General features: G+C 40.9%; 1 protein-coding gene across 2 annotated transcripts in view; it reads right to left on the bottom strand.

Annotated features, from left to right (window-relative positions):
- Positions 1-22994, bottom strand: part of myo1g (myosin IG) — a 71980-nt gene that overhangs the window by 23122 nt on the left and 25864 nt on the right. For both annotated transcript variants that reach the window (XM_025902616.1, XM_019350399.2), the window contains 9 exons: positions 18434-18508; positions 18121-18253; positions 14792-14958; positions 13250-13457; positions 12518-12741; positions 11191-11335; positions 7297-7401; positions 6536-6649; positions 730-887 (listed from right to left, as the gene is read on the bottom strand). In XM_025902616.1, coding sequence (XP_025758401.1) covers positions 730-887; positions 6536-6649; positions 7297-7401; positions 11191-11335; positions 12518-12741; positions 13250-13457; positions 14792-14958; positions 18121-18253; positions 18434-18508 — 1329 coding nt within the window. The remainder of the gene's footprint in view (positions 1-729; positions 888-6535; positions 6650-7296; positions 7402-11190; positions 11336-12517; positions 12742-13249; positions 13458-14791; positions 14959-18120; positions 18254-18433; positions 18509-22994) is intronic.

Here is a 22994-nt window from a genome sequence, read left to right as displayed (position 1 = left end):
TGTTTCAATGCCGCTCCTTGTTTCTGATTGGCTGCCCCTTGCAAATAGAAAGTTATAACAGCGGGTGGGAGGGGCTGAGAGTCAGAGATGTGTGTGAGATGACCATAACTCGATATCTGCTCTCACTGACATCATAAAGAGCCAACAGAAGGGAAAAAAAACTGAACCAGAGCATTTGAAGCAGTCTGAAAACTGAGTTTTTTTGCTGAGAGGGATTACTTGCACATACACTTACCTCATTATCATTAGCGTATCATCATTGTATCAACTGTAACGTATCATCATTATTATAACAGCATATTTATGGTAGAAATTCTGGCTGAAATTATTTTCTGCCAGAAGTTGTTTGACTTGTGCCTGTTTATAGGGTAACCCACACTCAGGTTAGGAACCATTGCTCCAGGAGAAAATCCCCCACAGATGTTGAATAAGTATATGTTGATGTAAGGTAATGTAATCGCACATAGCTGTAGAGCACAAAGAATCAGATTTCAAACTGAATAAACCATTTTAAGATACCATGACCGAGGCCACAGCACTTTCATATAAGAGTGAAAAATGGTAGTTTATTATCATTTCTATCATCTTTAGGAGCAAATACTTGCATTGCAATTATCTGCAGGCTAGTACTGAGTACTTTTACCCTCTAATGTGCATTACAGGCTGACAACATAAGTATAAATGAGTGCGGGATAAAAGACAAAGGAAAAAAAGATGTCTGTAACTGACCGTGTGAAGTGGTCCACAATCGCTCCCACCAGTTCACCCACTCTGTCCTGGTTGGGGCACAGCTCGCCTCGCTGCAGGCACAGCAGGACGTCATCCTGGGAGGACGTGTGTAACGCCACCATCTGGTCGACCCCGGTGGTCACGCTCACTCCGGTAAACTGCGGAGAAAGAACACGTTAAAGGAAGATCTCAGCCAGATCCAAGGTTGAGCTCATGCTTTGTATGACTTTTTCATGTAATATGATACACTGACAGATAAACAGTCTGTAGTGAAGGTCTTATAAATAAATGAATACATATATTTGAATAATTTTGGTGCTTTTATTGATAAGTTGCTTGTTATTTTTTCTGATTATGGCGGCATTGGAGCTCCATACCCTTTACCTCCAATCGAGTATTTCATAAACGCTGCAAAAGACCAAAGGCGAGAATTCTCCTTCCACTAAAGCCTCATGCATGACCTGCCTATAGGTTGAGTGACCTTTAATATTCATCGACACAGACTGCAGCATTGGGGATTCATTTGTATAAAAGTGTCAGGGATTATCACATCAATGTACAAAACCTGTGAGTTTAATACAGTACAGCGCAGCATATCTTGGATCAAAAAAATTCAATGCCATAAATGAAGCCGGTGGATTATTTCTGCTCAGAATATGTAAGCTGGAGGTGCACGTGTGTGGGTGCAGTGAAGGGGAAGTCATGAGCTGTGACCCAGTTGGAATTAATGTACTGATTTACCGCAACGGAGGGAGAGGAGGGCGGCGGGGTGCAAATGAAAGAAGGAGGAAGAGAGAGGAAAGAAATATACCCATATAGGTCAAAGACAAAACCAGAGGAGAGATATGCAGACAGAGAAAGTGTCATGGGGTTTTTAGAAAGCAAATGGAAGGACAGAGTGGACTAAGCCTCTTACGGCCTCCAGCCATACAGGTTAATCCAGCAGGGACGACAATGTGCAGGATGTCCCAGCACCGACAAACTCTGGTTAAACCTGCCCTTCAGTGAAGGGGACGCTGCACAGCTGATCTAGCAGCGTGATGCTTTTTACTGTGTTCCAAATATATTTTATAAATTACATTACTTTACTTTGTTCTATTGTATCTGCAGTACTTCTCTTTGCAGTAGCGGTGCTTAAATTACAGCTCTAAAATAACACAAGACGGATTTGACTTGAGGCACATTTATGATCTTTTCAGTTAATCGTTTACTTCAGTCTTTAAAGTTTCACTAAATAGACAAACAAACTTTGGCTGCACAGTACAAGACCATATCTTTTAGGTGCTCACTCCGTCAACCCAACAAAAAAATCTAAAAATATCCCATTTATAATTACAATATAAACGTCACAAATTTAAGAAATGCAACTGCCCTGCATTAGATATTAGTGGCTGTTTTAAGTTTTTATACTTTGCCTTCATTATCTGCTTTATTCTTATGATTAAGGTTTAAACTGGAACATAATCTAGGGGTGTCAAACATAAGGCCCGTGGGCCAGAACTGACCTGGCAAAGACCCCAATCCAGCCTGCTGGATGGCTTTGGAAAATGTGAAGGAGGGCAGGAATTTTGGACTTTTAAGTGGGTTTTTGCTAGTTTTACAGCTTTTCCTTCCCATAAAAATCTCCCTCATTCATAAGTAATAAAATTATAGATATCTGTCATTTTACACATTTCTCCTTACAATTGAAGCTCAAAGACTCATGCTGACTGATTTCTTTCATTTACAACAGCAGCATTTCTTTACCATGTAGGAAAACTGAGAAATAATGTTGAATATTGCACTTTTTTGTCTTATCTCCTTGATTAAATCTGTAGTTAAACTTTTTACACCAACAGAAATTGGAGTTTTACGGGTTCAGCCCATATAAAATCGGAGCGGGCTGCGTGTGGCCTGCAGTATAAAATGAGTTTGAGGTCCCTGATCTAGGAGAAGACTTCATGGCAGATAAATCAAACCTAAATTCAATCATGACTCACTCCAAACACAGAAAATACAAAGGAGCGAGACATGTCCCCCAATAAATCATAAATTAGTATCTATGGGAGAGTTCTGTACCTCGAAGATCACGCTCTTTCCTGTTTTATTTTGAAATCACTGCTCCTTGTGTATTCCTTTCATTTTCATTTCTTCCTTTTCTTGGTTCCCCCTCATTGGTCATCGTCTGCTCCACCTTGATTAATCCCACCTGTTCACTATTTGCCAATAGCTCGCCTGCAGTATATAAACTCCCCGTCTTCTCTGTTGCTGTGAGATTGTGTTGTTGTGTAAAGTTTTCAGTGTTGTTTTTAGTATTCCTTCCTAGCGGTCTTTTAATTTCACTTTGATTTCTACTTTGAACATTTGACTGTTCTAAATAAAAGAGGCATTTTTCACATAGTTTATCTTTTATATAAACAAATCAAAAGTTTAATGACTGTGGAAATACTCCAGTGTGAGAAACGTCCATTAACTTTCTATCAGTTATTTAAATGACTACATGTTTTAACAGTAATTATTTAAGCTTACAAATGGTTTATGCAAAGTGAATGCTGAGTTTTTAATTTTGTCTACATTTTCTGAAGACTGAGTAAACATAAGCGCCAGTTAAAGTCAGGTTTTCTGAATTTGACCAGTCAGAGGTGCAGAGCTTGTGTTTTGCTTCAGGTTTTGACCTCAGCTGTGACCTGGGTGATATTTCTGGTGCGGGAGTCTGAGGTGCACTGCTTCTTTAATGCTGTATTCTGAGTTTCTGACCTGGATAAGACTCATATTCCTCATTCTGAGCACCAGAGTCTAATGGCACCAGCTATCTTTAGCCGCTCCGCTGCTGCATAATGATAGTTTTTAACCCTCTGGCATCTTGTAAGCGCTCTCTCTCTCTCCATTTCTCTCCTATCTCGAAAACCACTGCTGGACGTCCAGCTGTGCTGACTCATTACATCTCACGAAGGTGTTCTCAGTGAAAGCTATTTTGCATTCAGTACCTGAGTCACCTCAAAGTCTGATGGCGCTTGCACACACTAGTAATCTCCAACTTTTGTTGGAATCCATCTCAGTCTCAGATTCTCTCCTTCGAATTCACCTCAAGGAGAAACTAATGACTATTTGTAAGAAAAAAATAGGATGGAAATATCATAAACCAGTCAAACTATCACATCTTGATATTTTAACTCAGTTTAAGAAATTTCGATTTAAACGTAGATATAAAAAGAGATCCAGTGTTCCAAATGTTAAATTCTTTAATCAGCCCTTCACTTTCTGTATGTTTTCCCAACACCAAGGTTCATGCATCAAGCTGTAGAAGAAAATCATCATTTCTGTTATTTCAAGAGAACTTCAGCATCATATTAAACACTTTCAGCCTCTTGCCCTGCAGAGCCAGCAGCCCTTTGAGATTCCTGATCCAGTTTCTCAGCTGAGGTTCGCCCCATATGGCAGAAAATCTAAAGCTAAGCTTGGCAGCTGCCTCCCAAGCATGACCACGGCGTCACATGTTGACAACAAAACTTAACGTACACACACAAACACGCACACAAACACTGACTGACTGATCAACAACCTCACAATTCTTAAAGGTCATCAGCCCTGAGAGCCAAAGGAAGACTGTGTTCTCACAGTGTGAGTCCTCTTATTGCTCTTGTACTTATTGATGGATGGCTGTGACCTGGGTCAAACAGGACGGAAGATGAGTAGGTGCGCGCGTGTGTGTGTGTGTTTACACAACTGAGGGGACAGAGTAAGAAATAAAGAGCAGCCAGAATAAAGCACAAAAAGTCTGACCTACATTCATTACAGCTGTTAGGGAGTGAGTTTGCAACACTGTCTGTTTTTTTTGTATTTGTACCACACTGTAAGGACAAAACCTTTTATAAACCTACGTCTAAGGTGTAAAAAGAAAAAAAGTGCCTGAATTAAGTTAAAAGACTGGTTTCATAAACTAGGAAACGCCGCAAATATTTAAATCTTTTTTGAAGGCTTTGCTCAGAAAACATGGTCAAAATATTCATGTTATTTCCTCAGCTGAAAAAAGTCAAGATGCATCTGTCAGCTGTCAGTATTCCTGCTTTGGTGATTTTCTACCACCAAAGAAAAATTTTCCAAGTTGCCAGTTGCAGACCTGGAAACCACAGGTACAATTCCAGGCCTCTGTGTCCAGCTAATCTCTTACTCGGTTGGCCAGTGTTCCTTAGTGCGAAGACACGCTGAAGGCGAGACTTTAAAATAAATCTACATAAATATCCTGGTTTTTAAACCTTAACGTAACAGTGGAACACTTTCTCTGTTTTGTAACAAAGAAAGCAGTTTGATTGTTAAATGATTTGGTCACTAAATGGTTATGAAAAGAGAGATATTTTATCAAATAATTTTTGAGTTTCCTCTGTAATTTGTCTTGGTTTTGTTCTGTGCTTCGTTCTTCAGGAGCTAACAGGAGAGTAACCAACAGCATGAGCTGCACCTGGGTCCAGTGAGCTTGGCTAAAAAAGCATGTTTTTGTCAGCAGTTGTGTCTCCCTTGCTTTCTGTCCTGATTTTGACATAAGTCTTCTGATTTGTACTTGCTTATGGGCGGCATGATTTCTGGACTTATTCATTGCTTTTTTACACATTGCCGCACATTTTACTGACTTGCTGTATACAAGTACAATAATATGTTTCTTCAGTGCTTTAATGTTTGCTTTAATGTTCCACTTAAGTGATATTTGGATGGTTAGAGTTCCTGACTTGGGAATCTACTTTTTATGTGCTTTTACACAATAATGTGAAATCTTGGTAATTTTCATGCTACTATCAAAATTTTCTGTCTAGTCAAGGCTCCTCCAGCTGGAAGGCATCAATCCATTTTATAAACTGTTTATCTAGTTCATATCTGCAGGGGGGCTGGAGTGATCTGTCACAGGCCATGAGGCCTTGACACCTGTGGCTAATTACAATCCCCAATTACCATAACACAGGAGCGTCCAACTCTCAGCCTCAAGGGCCGGTGTCCTGCAGGTTTTAGATGTGTCCTTGATCCAACACATTTGATTTAAATGGTTAAATTACCTCCTCAACATGTCTTGAAGTTCTCCCTAGAGGCCTGGTAATGAACTAATCATTTGATTCAGGTGTGTTGATCCAGGGTAATTTCTAAAACCTGCAGGACACCGGCCTTTGAGGCCTGGATTTAGAGACCTTTGCCTAACATGCATGTTTGTGACTGTAGGAGGAAGTAACCAGAGAGAAGAGAGAGGGAACATGCTGGCCTGTGGATTCAAACCAGTGCAGCAATGAGCCGTCCAGTTACAATTAAATGTCAGCCACAAACATTATATGCAATATGTGAGTTTGTACTATTTATCAGAAATGTATTATGATTAATAACTCTACAAATTGTGCATCAAAAGAGTTGAGCAGACATTCAGTCACTCTGAGACCACATGAAAGCACAAAATAAGTATAAGGACAGTAAAGTGAATTTAGTACTGACTAAAGCAATTAATGAAAAATGAAAGCATTCATTATTGTATTAAAAACTGTAAAATAATCATATGGTCTTATGGTAAAAAGTCAGTGCCTGCAACTATGAGCATTGTTGGGGACAGAATATGTTTAATCAGTCTGGGGTTTAAGGGTGAGAGTGATGCTCTAATGCAGTGAGTTATAATGTATATCAGGCTGTAACATACGCTCAGATCCCAACAGGGTACGTTTGCAATGCTGGAAATATTGGATAAAGACAGCAGGAGTGAAGGTAAGAGAAGGGATTTATTCACTAGAGATGCTAGCAAATGAGTCTGTGTGTGAGCTTGCATTCAGAGTGTATGCTCTCCCACGTGAGTACTTACTGAGTCTAAAGGAAGCTTCTTCAGAACCTTATACTGTTTCTTTGGCTCTAATTTGTAGATGTACTTGTCTGTGATGAGCAGGCCTCGGTCTGTGCTTTTGTTGAACCTGTTCACCTGAGAGAGCAGAGCAGGGGAAAGAAAAAGCTTCAGCATGTTTGTTCATTTTCTATTTTCTGTGAAGAGCCCTTCATGCCTCTTGCAGGATCTTTTGGGTTATTTCATTTCAAACACAGGTTTTCCTTGTAAAGCAGCAAAGAAGCAACACACAAGAAGACATAAAAAAGACTGTGGTGGGTCTGTGAGTCGGGGGTTGCTTCAGTTCACTGTATCAAAGGCTACGTAACTTCAAATATAACTAAGCTGTACTCATAACTTAGGCGAAGCCCTCAATGTTCAGTCCCTGATATGGAAAGTATGGCCATTATTATCCCCAGGGAGATGATAAGAGGTTCAGCATGAGGTAAAATAATAAGCAGCACTTCATTCAGGTTAAGGGAACTTGAGGACTGAATTCATAGTTCAGTTCCTTTTTATGATTGATCCTCAGATTACTTCCTGAGAAGGCTGCGTTCACTGATGGAACATGAAATATTGAAGGATGAGCTGTTACAAAAGAGAGGAAGCATGAGGGGGTGGAATGGGAAACACATCGAATGAGAAAAACATGCCAAAGCTAAAAGGAAGCAGCAGAAGAAAGAAACTCCTTGTGGCTACAAAACAGACATTTCCATTTCCCCGTGTTCTTTCCCCACATACTGTACCTTCCTACAGAAGCTCGAGAAGAGGACCTGACTGTACTCGTCTTTGTTCTTCAGCTCCTTGGAAATTCGGATGAAGCCGGCGCTGGTCTGAGGGCAGTCTCGGGCCTGCAGAAATGAATGACCAGTATTATTTCAGGAGGTCGGTTGAGGCCACCATCTTCAGTACAGATGGAATAGGAATGCACTTCGCTGTTAGTCACAAAACTCCAGGTGACCTCTCCCAGCCTCTTTTAAGCCTTTTTATCGCTTTAATTCCATAAGCAGCAGATCAAAGCTCAAGGCCCCCGGCTGCTGTTACCAGACACGGAGCCTGACGTGCCGTTTGAGACGGACCAAAGCTGATGAGAAGTACATTTGGTGGCAAATCTAACACTCTGTTATAGTCTTCCTCCTATAAAGTGCAGCTATCACGGTCATTTCTTTAACATTTCTCCTACAATCTATTTTACATGCTTTAATATATACAGTACACGGTTTAAAGCTGTGGTTCCCAGACTGTGTGCACTGAGGAAATCCAGGTCTGACCATCGTACATTCATTTTGCAGTAAATAACTGTAGACAAACTATAGAAATAAATTCAGTCTCTGTATCAGTACTTTCTGCACACTCGTTTCCCTTAAAAAATCTCTTCTATCAAAGTGAACCTCAGTCTGTTTGAGGAGTATTATGAGAGCATGACACATCAAAGGCTCTGACTGACAGCAGGGAGGATACAAAGGGGAAAACAGCTCACTTTCTTGTGCGAATCAAACCACAACTAACCACCAGTCCAGCCTATTCGCCAACTAAAGAAAAGAGAAAAACAATCAGTAGGGAGCATAGAGGAAAGTGGAACTGCCTAATGGCTTCACTTGCCCGGAGATGAATGTGTGCTAACATGACGCCAAGAAAGCCTAAAGAGCCACTTGGAAACCAAATATCCCCTCTGAGAGAAACTAGGCCTACTTCAAAAGAGCACCGGATGCAAACCAAGAGGCTCCAGGACCGCCTGTTGATTGGTGTGAAGGTGTTTCATAAGGTGATGGAGGCAAAGAGACACTTCAAAAAACTACATCTCTCTGTAGTCTGATGGTGTAATCAAAACAATGATGTCAGAAGACAGAGGATATATTTTCCACAGGTATCAATACTGGTGTACTCTTATATTATGGCTTGTCGTTTGGTGTTATTTGGAAACGGTAAGTATCCAAAAAACCTCTTAGTTTTTTAAACTTGTACCAGCTTCCTTGGTTCCAGAGGTAAATCTCAATACTACTGAGTGAACTGATATGCTAGTGTGAGTCCAAATTTCTAGCAACAGCTTAGATTCAACATCTCTGACTATGTATAAAAGATGAATGTAGCCACCATCTTTGCTGAATGGGAAAATCACTGTGTCTAAATAAGTTTATTTAAGTAATATGAAACGGGGCAGGTTCAGGCACCTTTTCCAGGTCTTAGTGTTGATTCCTTGAAAATGTTCCTTTGTTGAAGCTTAAGACTGGACATGAACCCCCTGGACTCTGTGAACTTACAACCACAGTAAGGATTCAGCCTGACTGAATGCCACGATGCATGCACTAATCTACAGGTCACTATGGAATTAAATGCAATCACATGAACTTAGATCCCTGAAGGAGGCCAGCAAGTCGGGGGCCGGCTGACAAACTAGCAAAGGGAATGACTCAGGACTCTCCGGCAGTCACGCTCATGCTCCCCGAAGGCATCTTTAAAGTCAGAAAACAACCTCATATTAGCTGGTAAATGAAGCAACTGTAGTATTCATCAATAAAGGGCTGTGTTCACACAAACAGCCCTCTTTTGGTCATGCTTCACAGCCCGAGGCACATCACATGCTCAGTATACATTCACAACAAAAGATGATCCTATACACAGCTGATTGTTCAAGTCTTTTTTAATTACTGTGATGAATTTGTGTTAAAATTTCTGCCAGTGGGCTGCAAAATTTCCAGCTGAACTAACTAAAAGGGAGTCATGTGAAATGACAACTGCTTAAGAAATTCTTCTGTTTTGGAAATTCAAGAGGCAGAAAAACAAGCAGAAAACTATAAACTACAAAATGCTTTCATGTTGTTATTAGTTCACCAGTGTTTGATAATCTGTTTCACTATTTTAACATTGATATGTTAAAATATATATAAAGAAATCAGTTTCTTTTTTAATCTGGAGTGGAAAGTGTAAAAACGGCAGAAAAGTCAACTACTCCAGCTTTTCAATACAATGCATTGCAGTATCTTTTCAGGTGATTTCAAAAGTAGTTCTACTTTTCTAGCTGAGATTTAGGTGTGTTGTCTGAATCACAATGATCACAGAATTAATGGCTGGTTTCTTAGTTTTAGTTTTGCCATCTAGTTTATTTGGTGGTTTAGTTTGCTTTTATTCCCTGTTTCAGTTTTCTGCCTCGCGCATGTTTCCCATGTCTTAAGTATCCATTTCTGTGTTAGGTGTTCTCATGTTCAAGTTTGTTGTGTGTGTTATTATTCAGTTTTGCCTCCCATAATTGTGTTTCCCTGATTGCTTGCACCCAGGTATTCTCCACAGCTGTACTCATTTCCTCTAAGTAGCCTGTGTGTATAACAACCCTCAGGTTTAATGTGTTTTGTTGGTGTTTTCTCTCATAAAATGTTGCCAATAGATTTTTATTTTGCTCACATGTATTCTTTTCTCGCAGATATAGTTCCCTGTTGGATTTTCTTTGTTTTTCTTTTGTACAATAGCATAGTACAAAAGGTCATTAAATGCACACACAAGTTTCCATTTTGTCTGTGTGTCACAGTGACATCACAGAAAGGTGGATGACGAAATCTGGATGAGCCCTACTCCAGATTTCTGGTGGTCTACAAGTGAAAGTTTCATACTTTCCACTGTTATCTATAAAACTTAATGCACATATAAGTGTGGCACTACAAAATCTTAAATTGCACGTATTTTTCTAATGACATCTCAGACATCTGATTTTTTTATGAATCACTGATACATATATATATAATATACTTCTTCACACTTAAAGAAAGGAAAAAGTCTGGAGAGGTGGGGCTTTGTTGGTTTGTTTCTTTGTTTTATTTGCAATGCTTTTCCAGGTCTGGATCACTCTATAACTTGTAAATATACCTCAACAAGAATGATCATGAGCCAAAACGAGTTTGACACTCCTGACCTCAACCTTCAAGAAAGTAAGAGAGTCGGTGCCTTTGTTACAAAGTCTTGACACTTCTATGGGGTGCTTTAAATATCCTCTGTTGTTGTTTCTGCTTGGAACTGTGCAAAATCAGCTAAGGTATCAGCCATACAGACCTGTCAGAGACCCCGCCCCCCTGGCAACAGCTAGTTGCTAGGGAAAAATGCATAGTTGTAGTCACACAGAGGTATAGAGTGCTGCACTAAAAAACTTATTGTTTTGCTCACTAGCAGGTTTTCACAGCCAACCTCTCTACAAAGACAAACTATTTGCCAAACTGTAGTGAAATGTGTATGAAAAGTGTGATGTAAACTGGAAACAGAGACTGTTCGCCTTAAGAGAGTAAATGGTGACTGCAGAAAAGTCAGTATCTTTTAAGCAAACTTTGGGAGCACCAATCTGCTAGTGACCTATCCATCCATCTTTGAAACTGATGACACATGGTAACAGTCAGCATCTACTCACCAAACAGTGTGGCGTGCGTGTGTGTGTTGCCTCATCTTTGCATATTAAGGTGCACACTCACAAATTTGTGAGAGATTTCATATCTCAATAGTCCAATTTTCTTGCTTAAATAAAGGTTAAATAAATCAAGTGTCTTCCAGAGGTCAAAAATAAATCCCAAAACAAATAATGCTATGACCTATTCAAACATGATGTGCTGAAAAACAACGAAGGTACCCAGGATTCATCTTGTTACTACTGTGATTCTTACATTTCCCAGGTAGTCCCTCTCCCAGGCTCGGCTGACTCCCCAGTCTTTTCTCTCTCCGCTCAGAGCCGTCATAGCTGCCACTTTGGCCCGAACCTCCAGCATGTCCGACGGCGGGATGTTTTTCACGATCTGCCTCGCCCACCACCTGACACCGAGGGATGAGAAAGAGACAGCATGCCATGAGGGTGGATATTACTTCAAAGGCCCAAATCACACAGCCAAACACTGACTCGACTTATTCTGCAGCTACTAAGAATTTAGTGACCTGAAGAGATGAGTTGATTTCAACACATGTGCTTAAAAAAGAAACCAGATTTCTGCACACTTTACAAAATGAAGATGAAAGAGACGGAGGAAGAAAGCAAGGAGGGTAGAGAAGAGGTGGAGAGAGTGGTGGGGGGGAGGGAGACGAAGTGAGGATAAAGAGGTAAGGATGAAGAAGAAGGAGTAAGACTTTAACCCTAATGGAATGGAATTAGGATTAGGTTAGGGTTTGGCACTTAGTTCAGATGGTTAAACCTAGGGTTAAGAGGCTTGAATATGCATAACTCTATGTGCAGTGGGGCAGGCAGCAGTCACTGTATGGGAAACACTGCTAACAGAGAATAAATTCCAGCTAAAATATAGAACCACTTATCCAAACCACTTCAAACTCAGGGCTGTTCTTCCTCAAACCCCAGAAAAGATCCACCAAGTCTGAAGTGGATCAAAAGAACGGCAAAGAACAGACAGATGAATCACTCTCGCATCTGTGCATTCAGGCTTTAGCCAGCAGCCACTTCGCTTAGCTTAACAAAAAGGCTGTAAACAAGTAGAAAGGACTGTTTCTCAATATCTCTAAATGTTAATACTTTATTAACTTCTAAAACTAATCCACTAATTAGAAAGTTACATCTCTTTCGTTTCATCTGTAATAACGTGTCTAAATTGTTTCACATCTGAGCAGCAACCTCTGGGGATGAAAAATGAAGCCAACATGAAAATCCCCAAAGCGGCGTTTCCTAAAACTGCCACTTCAGCTTGGCGCCAAAATCAAGTCAGTCCCCAGAGACAACGATTTGATAACACCCAAGTTTAAAACTGTGTGACTGTGCATCAATTTTTATGAAGGCCAAAGTTATAAGAAACACGGCAGCTTTGAGTGGCATGTGGGTGGGAACAGAGTCCTTCTGGTTCCCATGGAAGCAGTAGGGATGGACACTGCTTCTTTTGGCTGAGCTTTTATCAAATAAATAATGACACAGCATAATATGTCAGTACATGTGATGTAAAATATCCTTAGTATTTCACAGACCACAAAGAGTTGCACATTTTTATGTGCTCTGACCTGCGATGCAGCATGACTGTGATGCTGTGAAACTGCGACAGTGCTGCAGGCGGCGTCGGCCACTCCAAGCTCTTCCCATAGTCGGCCATAGTTCGCACATTAGCAAACCTCCGCTCCACCTCCCAGAAGTGCGCCTTGACCTTGTAGCGCTTATAGCAGCCCATGATGGCGTAGATGGCCCTCATCCGCCGGCACCTTGCACGAGCTAGAGTCCCGCGCCACACCTGTGGGTCAGGTTAAAAAACAACAACAAAGGAGCGTGTGAAAGAGACAAAACAAGAGAAAAATTATTGCCTCTGCATCTCACAGCACTTAAGACAAACTTTTCCTCCAGTTAGAGTTCCAGATTTCTCTGCAGTTATAAAGTAGGTCAGAGGAAAGAGAAAAGAGAAGGGTATTTCATTGAGCAAGCGAAGTAATTGACTTTAATGCAGCTGTGCTCTGGATCGCATTAATTATCCCAATTATTGTTACAGGAAATTAGGATTCAAGCTGGCAGATGAATTTCAGTCAAACATAACCAAGAGCCACATATTCATGAGCCTGAGACAAACTGCAGTTTTTATTCTGATACCCTGAAGCCTGGTGGAAAAAACACTGTATGTTATTAACTTCAACACACTATCTGAACTGTTCCTGATGCTGAATTAGATGTCAAATTATCACATCAACGGATCTTTAAAATTAAACATTAAATCAGCTGTGAAGCATGGTGACACTTTCATGCCTCACCTTCTGCAGGAAAGTCACCAGGATGGGGATGAGGTTGTTTCTCTCCTGCTCCAGTGTGAAGAGAGACCGCGGCGTTCTCACAAACAGCTTTGTTTGGCCGTATGCTACGTCGTCCTGGAAACCATGCTGGATGACGATGGCCTCGACAGCTTCCCTGTCTGACGCCATCAGGTGGTTTGGCCAGGTGTACTCGCACGTCATTTTATACCTGAACAACATTCAGCAAGAATCAGAGAAGATGATCACATAAGTGTTTGCAGTCTGACCTCAAACTTGGGTAGAGATGGTTGATGTCAGTGAACATCACTAACTCTGCTACCTGAGAGCTCAATTGCAGTTTTCTGTAAATTTCCTGCAGTTTCCAAGTGTCATATTGAGGGATCAATATCAGAAGCATGACTGAGAGAATGTTCACTGTCACTGTGATTTTGACATTTGCACATTTTTGTGCACCATGAATTCTCAACGAGGGTCACACTTTATCCAGATGCTTTCTGTGATGGAGGGCAGATATCTTAATTTATGGTATTAGAGTAAAGTGTAGCTTCGATTAAAATTGGAGAAAACATTGTGACCACACCACAGTAACACTCTGACATTGTCCATGTTTTTGCTTCCTTTCATTGGCTCTCATTGAAATTTTTTAAAATCTGTATTTAATTACTTACACGGCCATGCTTCTGCCACATCTGCTCAGACCTTATTCTAATGTAGCACTTTCCTGCTCCCAGACAATTTTGTAACTTTAACCTTTTGACATTTGCTATCGTGACATTGTGCACCTGCTGACAGGCTGTTAAAGAAAAACTCAGGAGTTTATGAGTAACACAATCACACTTGAGCTTTCCAGTTTCCAGATCGGGCTCACTGCTACTTCCTCCACTTCCCAAAAATGGAATTGAACTTGAAGGTTTGCTATTTTGAAACTGTGGAGGAGATTCAGCAGATGGTCCGAACAGGACTTTAATCCTAAAATAGCTAGGGTGCTTGCAGTGGTGCAGAATTACACAAGAAGACAACCCTGAAGGGAAAGCAACCACAGTATAAATGCTGAACATAGTCTGACAAATGAAGCCATAAACTTTTTCTTTTTAATTACCAGCAGGGGGCAATCCCTGTAGCTCCCAAAAAAACTTCCAGTCCTGTCGAAGTCTGCCCTCCACTTTCTTGTGATGGGACCTCAGTAAACACTGTCCTGATGACTAATGACTCATTTTGTAGTTTCGGGTCATACTAATTAAACTATGGTCATTATAATGACTTGTCCAACACATAGTGACTTCAAAAAATACAAAACATATCATCACAGGTCTTTTTAGTTGTGTTAGGTTTTGTTAAAAGAGGCACCAATTGTCTAATAGTCTAAATCTCTTGGGTAGTACTATTTACATAAATGTGTGCCGTCTTTTTAAGGTTTCAGATCAAAGTGCATTTTGGGTAAGAATAGTAATTTTTTCAAACTTTTTTAACATATTTTACTCATGGTGTCACACTCTGCTGCTGAAGAGACCACTTCACTAGACGGTAATCACGTTGTCTTACCTCTGCAGGAAGCGAGCATAGAGCTGCCTGTAGGCAAAGCCCGCCCTGCGTACCCTCACGTTCTCCAGCAGGCCGAGGTAGGCCACCTGGTGCTGGCAGCGGGCGTCATCAAACAACACCGGTGACTTCATTTCATTGGGCTTTATACATCGCACATAGTATGGCTCCTGCAAAACAGAACAAGTTGTTCAGCTGGCAATGTGTGAGCTTTATTTGGCTGTATTTCAACAAGCCTGTTTGCATTTTCAATAAAGTGTTACATCACTGGTGACACAGCGACACTGCACTTGGACTGATACTCTGAATGTATTTTTTCATAACACTCTTGTTTTATCACCTGCACAAACTTGAGCAGGTCTTTGATTTTTCTCAGTGTTCGCGTCACCGCTGCGGTCATCACTGTGCGAGTAAATAAACTGAACTCAGCTTGTAAACTGTCACCGAGCTGCACCACAGCCAAGCTGCAAAACTGGCAAACTGAGTTCAGTGACCTTAATCAGACTTGCAGAATGTTTCAACAAACGCCACAGTGAGCAGCTGAGCCTCACAACGGCCCAGCCCTGCGCAGCTACTCGCTAGCAGCACGCCGAGCTGCACTTTAGATGAAGCAGGGTCATGGTTGGATGCCTGAACCTTGACAGTTATAGCGGGGATGCACTACATCCTGTCAAAGAACAGAGGCTGTTGTGTTTTCACTGATTTAACTGCTCTGTCCATTAAAGACAAATAAGGCGAAGCACTTTCTGACACCAAACACTGATCCCTGTGCAGGCTTTGCCCGGAGTTTCGACTCAGCTCGGCAGCAGTTTGAGAAAATGTCAGAAAATGAAGGCTGAGAGGAAATGAAGTGGGAAGCCTGAGCACAGGTGCTTCAGTACTGCTGCTGAAGAAAACTGTCTGCTCTTTCAACGTGACCTACAGGAAAAAAAAACCTTCAGGCATGGGAGTTTACTTTCATTTCACCTCAGCCACATCATGACGAGATGCTACAGCAGCCCGGCAGCAGGCCGTCCCAAAATAACAGCAAGAAATGTCAGACTTCAGTCAGTGAGATGAGGCCAGGAGAGGTGAGGTGCACACTTTATGTACCACCTCCATCTCCTTCTCCTCCTCAGCACCCTCTAAACGCCACAAAAAGCCAGATAGGACGAGGACAACCTAAAAACACTGCTACTCCCTGACACCATAAGGAACAGACTGCTATGTATACACGTAAATGCTACACTTCTTCCTCCTCTTCCGATGTTTGTTATGCACCATCCAAAGGAGACATCACACAAACACATTGGCAGTCTCAGAATAGTCTGTGAGTCATGCAGGCTTACAGGGACCAGAACCGCCTATAACTGGTGCAGAGCATCAGTACAGACAGCAGAGTAAACTGGGGAGATGATCTATGCTGGCACTAAACACAAACTCTGGAAACCTACAGATTTGTTTATATTTCTGTGTCAGAGTATTTGATTTGACTTCAATTTATGTTCTACAAAAGCCCGCAAAATAAATGCTGCACTGGACTCAATCTTTCATATGTGTTTTACTAGATTAAAGTCTGTAACCTATATAAAGAAATGTGTTATGTGTTTATGAAAACAGCATATAAAAAACACAAACCATAGAATTATAGACTGGCTGTATAGCTAATGAGACAGTCATTCCACAAAGCTAAATCAGGCAGTAGCTAAATCCAATCATGATGGAAGAAAGAAGTCTACTAAAATCCTCTAAAGCTAACAAGCTTAGAGCAACTCTGTAATTGGGTAACTTCCTGGAGAGTGATGCTAAATAATGAAAGAAAGGCATATGAAATTTTACCTGATAAGACGGGCATGTAGCTTAGCTAAAGCTAAATCTAAAATGATTGATTCAAATATATCTTTTCTTACTTTTAATTAAATTATATCTTGGTAATTTATCTAATGATTTGAGGAAAAGGCATTTTGCCTATTTCTAAAGTTAGCAAGCTTATAGAAACTCAGTAACTGGGCAGAAACTAGGTAGCTAAGCTAAATAAAGCAAGAAAAGGCTAATTAAATGCAAGCTTGTGATTAGCCTACATTAGCTTTAGCTGAAGCTAAACTAAACTGAACAATATTACTAGAATCATTTTTATGCTTTCTTTTTTAGTGAGATTTTATTTTGGTAATTTAACCAAGCTTGAGCCAAAAACTAAATTTCTCACTAACTCACTAATTAGGTATCTAACTACGCAGCTAAGCTAAATAAAATGAGATATGCAGCTGGTGATATAACCACTTTGTTTTAGTTAAAGCTAAATCCAAACTGAACAAATCCGCCTTAACTGGTTTGTGCCTTTTAATAAAGTGACATTTTGGTAGTTCTAATAATTGAGAAAAAACAAATAAACTCAAATAAAGCTAACAAGACTACATTAATAAGTAGATAGCTACACTATAAAAAAGAGAACTATTTGAAATATCATCTGGTGAGACAGCCACCTACAGTATATGTGTTCAAAAGTACTGGGTCACCTACACATTAAACCTACAAGAGCTGGCCATGGAAACCATACCATAAAGCTCTCAGCGCACAGTTTTTGTGCTGATGTTAATGCCAGAGGAGGTCTTTGGGACTTTTAAGTGTTATGCTACATTGTGACTGAGCTCTTGTAGTTCCTAAACACCACAGATATTGTGGGATATCTAAGAGGAAAGACATTTCACTAACTGATGGCATCTTATTACAATACCACACACAAATTCAGCGAGCCCTTTAGAATGACATTTCCAATAAGAGGGGAAATCCAACTATTTCAAATTCTGGCTTGAATGGACTAACCGGCGCTACAGCCTAAAAGTGTAATGGTGACAGGGTAAAAGTAACATATTTGGCACTTTTCAATATTTTTTCAGTATAAAAGCAAATACTTTACTGTAAGCATAATAGACGCTACAAGTCATTTTAGAGCATTCACGATTTTGACCTCACACCAAACTACTAACATTTACTAGCAGTTATCTTATACAATCGGGTGCTATCAAGGTAGCACTAGGTAGGAAAAGGTACCGTTGTAAAGCCTTAACCATCCAATCAGCACACTTTTGCAAAACACTGTTCTCTCTAAGTAGACGGAGTGGTAGCGATTAATATAATTATCTTGAAACAGACATAAAGCAGCGGTATTATGGATTAACATATTTACAAACTAGTTTAGAAATCAGTTTTCTCAACTTTAATGCTTCTTCATTTACTACTCTTTGACTGTGTGGACATCAAACGTCCATTAATTAGCTGAAAATACATCCACAGCCTCCCTCTGGGGTTAAGAGAAGAAACGAGGAAGTCGATCATAAGCAGAAATTACTGACCTTGCACGCCAGTTTATCAACCAAAGCCACAATGGAGTTCTTGAACAGGGTGGCAGCAGTCAAAGGCCGCTTGGTGACCTCTGTGATGCTCAGATGTCCATCTGGCCACATCTCCTTTAGGACTGGGTTGGCACTATGAGAAGCAAGAAAGCGGGGTAAAGAGTAAAGAAAGGACACCATTAACTAGGCTAGCAGAGGAGGGATGTGCAGACCGAGGGAAGAAGAAACTCATATATACACATGACCCAGTTAATGAACTGTCAAGAGTATTATGATGCTGGGAAAAACTGTCAGTGATGCTTGTGTTTGGCACCTGTTGTACATAAGGCGCTTGAAGTCTTGGAAAAGCAGGTCCTTGTTCTTGTCCAAAAAGCCCTCAACGGAATATCTGCAATAGATGTAGAGAGGGTGATATGACAGTAATTATTTAGTAATGAGAGGGAGGCCCCATTGATGAGTATTTGGAGCGAACAATAACAATCAAGATGCTAAAGTTACACAGAAGTCGGACTAAAATAGCAACAGAGTTTAAAGAGCAAGCGTCTGCCACTCAAAGGGTCGCTATCATTAACTGCACTCTCTGCTACTAATGACTCACAGACCTCCGGCAAAGGATTAGAGCAAGAGTCATGCTGCTTAGTCAATTTACAAATGAGGTACATGGTCAAATTCTCCCCATGGCTCACGTTTAGATGAAAAGAACTGTCTACAAACTAATCTGTCTGCCTTTTTTTTCCTCTCCACAAACTGCTCAGTTGGTTTTGATGAGGCATCGGTGGGAGGTCACAGGCACATTGTAAGGCACAGTTACATAAGCTGTCCAGCTCCGGGGGATGAGCCTGCTGTAGTGTAAGCATTGCCTCATAAAAACCTCTCCCTCATATTCACAGTGTAACAATATGATGCACAGTGTGGATGCATTTCTGACTTTAAAGAGTGCATCCCTTTTATTGGACTGTGCACATAACCTGTAAAAGCACATAACCTTTAAAACCGGTAAAAGCACCAAAACAAAAATGTATACAAATATTCCCCTAAAATTACATTCTTTTAAACTACATTATATATAGGGGTTTTCTACTCTTATCACCCAGTTACAGGACTTTGGGCTATAATCCACATTAACATAATCACAACAATGACATGTTTGGGACACTTTTGGGTTCAGTGTCTCACTAAAGGACACGTATGTATGCTGATTATCACAAGCTGGGACCCAGTCATCAACTTCCTGATTACTGCAGGACTTGTTTTACCTTCAACTACTAAACCACTGGTTCTCAAACGTTCTCTGTCTTTCCCCACTTGAGGTTCCCTTAGCTCTGGAGGCAGAGGCAGGTCATCTACTAATTGGAAGGTTGGTGGTTCAATCCCTGCCATGCCAAAGTATCCTTGTACAAGACACTGAACCCTGAGTTGCGCTCTGATGTGTTCACTGGAGTGTGAATGTTATATAGAAAAGCACGATTGTAAGTGAATGAAAGCATTATATAAGCACCAGTCCATTTAGAAGCTAGAAAGCCCTGAAACAGCCTTACTTTTATCCAGTTATTAACAATAATAAAGTATTCAACATGAATTTTACTTTCAATAAAGGCCACCCCAATGGCTTCAGAATACTCTTGTTTATTTTAAATTAGCTTCCCTTCATATTCAGTCCAATGCCAGAGCAAATGAGTCAGTGTCTGGTCTGATTTGCACTGTTTCTTGGGGGGCATATGACGGCAAAAATGTCCATATTTGGAGTCTGTAAAGGCTTATGCTGGACAGAATGATTTCACTGCACACTCTAGCATCCTAAGTTCAAGTCCAACATGTCACAGATTTCCATAATAGACAGTGTAAAAGTTGGACATAGCCTCCAGATCTTAGAAGGGATGCCAACGTGGAAGTGCCTTAAATCTGTATTTTAATGGCCACCAGGGGGCGATACCTGTGGCTCCAAAGAGACTTCCAAGCCTATAGAAGTCAAAGGGGAAATGGTCCAGGATTCGTTAACAACTTATCAATGCCTATGACAGATGTGTCTCCTTGGCTCTCAGAAGTCAATATAACCTGATCAGATTTCTTGGAGGCTTGTTGGAGTAAGACAGTGTGAAAAGAAGGTGAGGGTTCAGGACTCACAACAAGAAGCCACAGCGCTCATTTACAAGAGTAGGAAAGCTGTTGCGACAGAGCAGACAGGAGAGGACAGGCAAAGACAAAGGCAGCCGGTCTCCAGAGACACGACAATGATTTAGAGGAACGTATATTAAAGTATGAAGGTCAAGGCTGGTGCAAGGAGACCGCTGAGTGGTACAAGGTGAAAGGGAGCACATATGGAGAGAGTCAGGTGACAAAGACGTGAGATGTCCTGCAATATAAAGCTGTAGAGTAGGAATATATGAAACTGTATATCTTTCCTGAAAGTGCTGCATGTGCAGGCTGAAATTCTGCAGGGATTTAAAAGCGCGGATAGCAACGAGAGCCAGGTGAGAGTTGCAGAACAGAAGCAGGAGAAGAGGAAACAGGATGAGAAAAGACAGAGGAAAAAGGAGGAGAGAACAAAGTAGGTCAAAGCTTCTGATACTGGTGGTTTGGTGAGAGTGGAGAAGGGGGGCCAGCGGGTGGTGGGGAAGAGAATATATTTAGCCAGAGTAAGGAAAGACTGAGACGGGATGGGATGGGACAGGGGATGGTGCCACCAGGAAGCAATATACGAGAGGTGACAGCTCAGCTGGAGAGACCCCGTCGTGGCCCTGAGGTGATCAGGGGCCGGATGATGGGGACACGTAGTGACAGGGACAGCCATCTGTCATGACTTACTGCAGGTCTGTGACACACGCTCTTATCCAGCCCGTCATGTTACTGCTGGCAGGAGTGGGACGCAACTGTAGTTTCAGACCCTGATGACATGGTTTTTCTTGGATGCTCATGACTAAACAATTAAACAAACTTAATATTCAATAATTTAACCCTCTCAGACTCAGCGTACGTGTGTGTTTTTTCTCTCACAGCGCAGTGGTCTGGCGATCAAAATTAATCTGCTTATCTTTCCAAAATGTCTAACCCTAACCCTAATGTCCAGACGAAAAGGAGGATTTATGAGCGTTAGAAGGGAGTTAGACAGTTGAATTTTACACAATATCGTATTCTGACTGAAGTATTTGTATAAAATCAAAAACATACAGCGCTGCTTTAGCTTTAGACATAAACAAGGATGAAAAACTAAATACAAGGAACATTTGGCAGGTTAGTGAAGTTGGCCTAGTTGACTTACAGGAAAGTGAAAAAAGCATTAAGTACAACCTTACTGCTTCCATAGTTACATCATCACTTAACAAGGCTGAATGGAGCACTCCATCTCTGACCTGATGTGCCAGATGTTTGTTACTAAGAAAACATCTGGGGAGAACGTTTAAGGACAGGCACTTTCAAAAATGATTACCTGGTATTTGGATGAACCATCTGTTTATCACTGTCTAACTGGCTATTTTCATCCAATCAGATCAACGAACCACTCGACATAGAGAGCTAGATGCAGCTGAAAGGGAGTGAGCGGTCAGTCCAACGAGACAAATGGTTAGCATGTTGTAAGGTGATTCTTTGTAAGCAAAATCTTCATTTAAAAAGCACCCGCAGGCAATGAAAAGAACTTCAGAAAGTTCTTGACTAACACTGATGTTGATCAACCAACTGTCACATTATTTTGATCAAGTGGTTGACTCAAACTTTTTCTATTGGAGTAGCATTAAAAAAAGCATACATTTGTGAAATAATTGAAATTAATAGAGTAATTCTTAAAAGAGTCTTGTTAGTTACAACCCTAATAATAAAATGAACAGCTACTTGCACATTACTGCATCAGTAATAATATTTTGTCTCATATACTACATCACTACTACAAGGACCTTTTCTTTTATGCATTTCAGGGGAATAGAAACACTATTGCTAACAGTGGGTGAGAGCGATCCTGAGCTGATGCATGAAATTGTCCTGTGTTTCTGTGTGTGTTTGACATCCTGTTAGCCTGGATTTCCCAGAGTCACAGAACCTCAATAAACCTCCTTCAGTACTCTTTGATTACTGCTGCTGTATCACACAGAGACAAAATTGTCTCATCAGCTGGCTCCATCTCTCCTCATCCTCCTTCACTTGCGTGTTCCCTTGACATATTAATGTCCTTCCCTCTCTAGATTGAGGGCAGTACACGTGAGCTGTGGGGATCCAAAGCCACGGCGGGTGACTGCTGGCCAGGGGCCTCATCTGGCCGCCGCAGTGTTTAAATCCCGATAAGGAAATGGAGCAGTGATGGAGAAGGAAGCTGAGCAAAGTGTTTCTTCTGTAGTCTGTGTGTCATAAACCAAGCAACCACTAACATCAATGAAAAATAAATTCAACTTTCAGAGCAGGCTAAAAGCTAAAAAGCTCAATATGCATATATCAGTTTTATAGCCGTACATTTGATTTATGATGTCATCTGTCCTATAAATTGTTTTCTAGCAGCTCAGAACGCCTCCTGTTTGACTTTAGTAAAGTACACTTTTGCATGCCGCTGCCAGGGTAACTATAGTTTTTTTTTTTAGTTTTTAATTTTTAGATTTAGTCTACTTTTACAAGTATAATTTATCTGTACATTTACTACAGGGTCATGGTTGCAGGGGCATATGTAGATACCCAGACCTCCTTATTAAAGGCCACCTCATCCAGCGTGACATTCAAAGCCTGACATTATTAACGTTATTTCCCCAGTGTCCCGGGTCTTCCAGAAGGCCATCTCCTAGTTGGACTGGCCCAAAATGTCTCGTCTAGGAGGCATCTAAAAGGCATCCTAGTCATATATCTAAATCACCATACCTGCCTCCTTTCAAGGTGGAGGAGTAGGAGCCCAGACA

Source organism: Oreochromis niloticus, linkage group LG22 (genome assembly GCF_001858045.2).
Source record: "Oreochromis niloticus isolate F11D_XX linkage group LG22, O_niloticus_UMD_NMBU, whole genome shotgun sequence".
NCBI lineage: Eukaryota > Metazoa > Chordata > Actinopteri > Cichliformes > Cichlidae > Oreochromis > Oreochromis niloticus.
The sequence above is the reverse complement of the archived record's forward strand: the minus strand, read 5'-3'. Positions and strand labels throughout refer to the sequence as shown.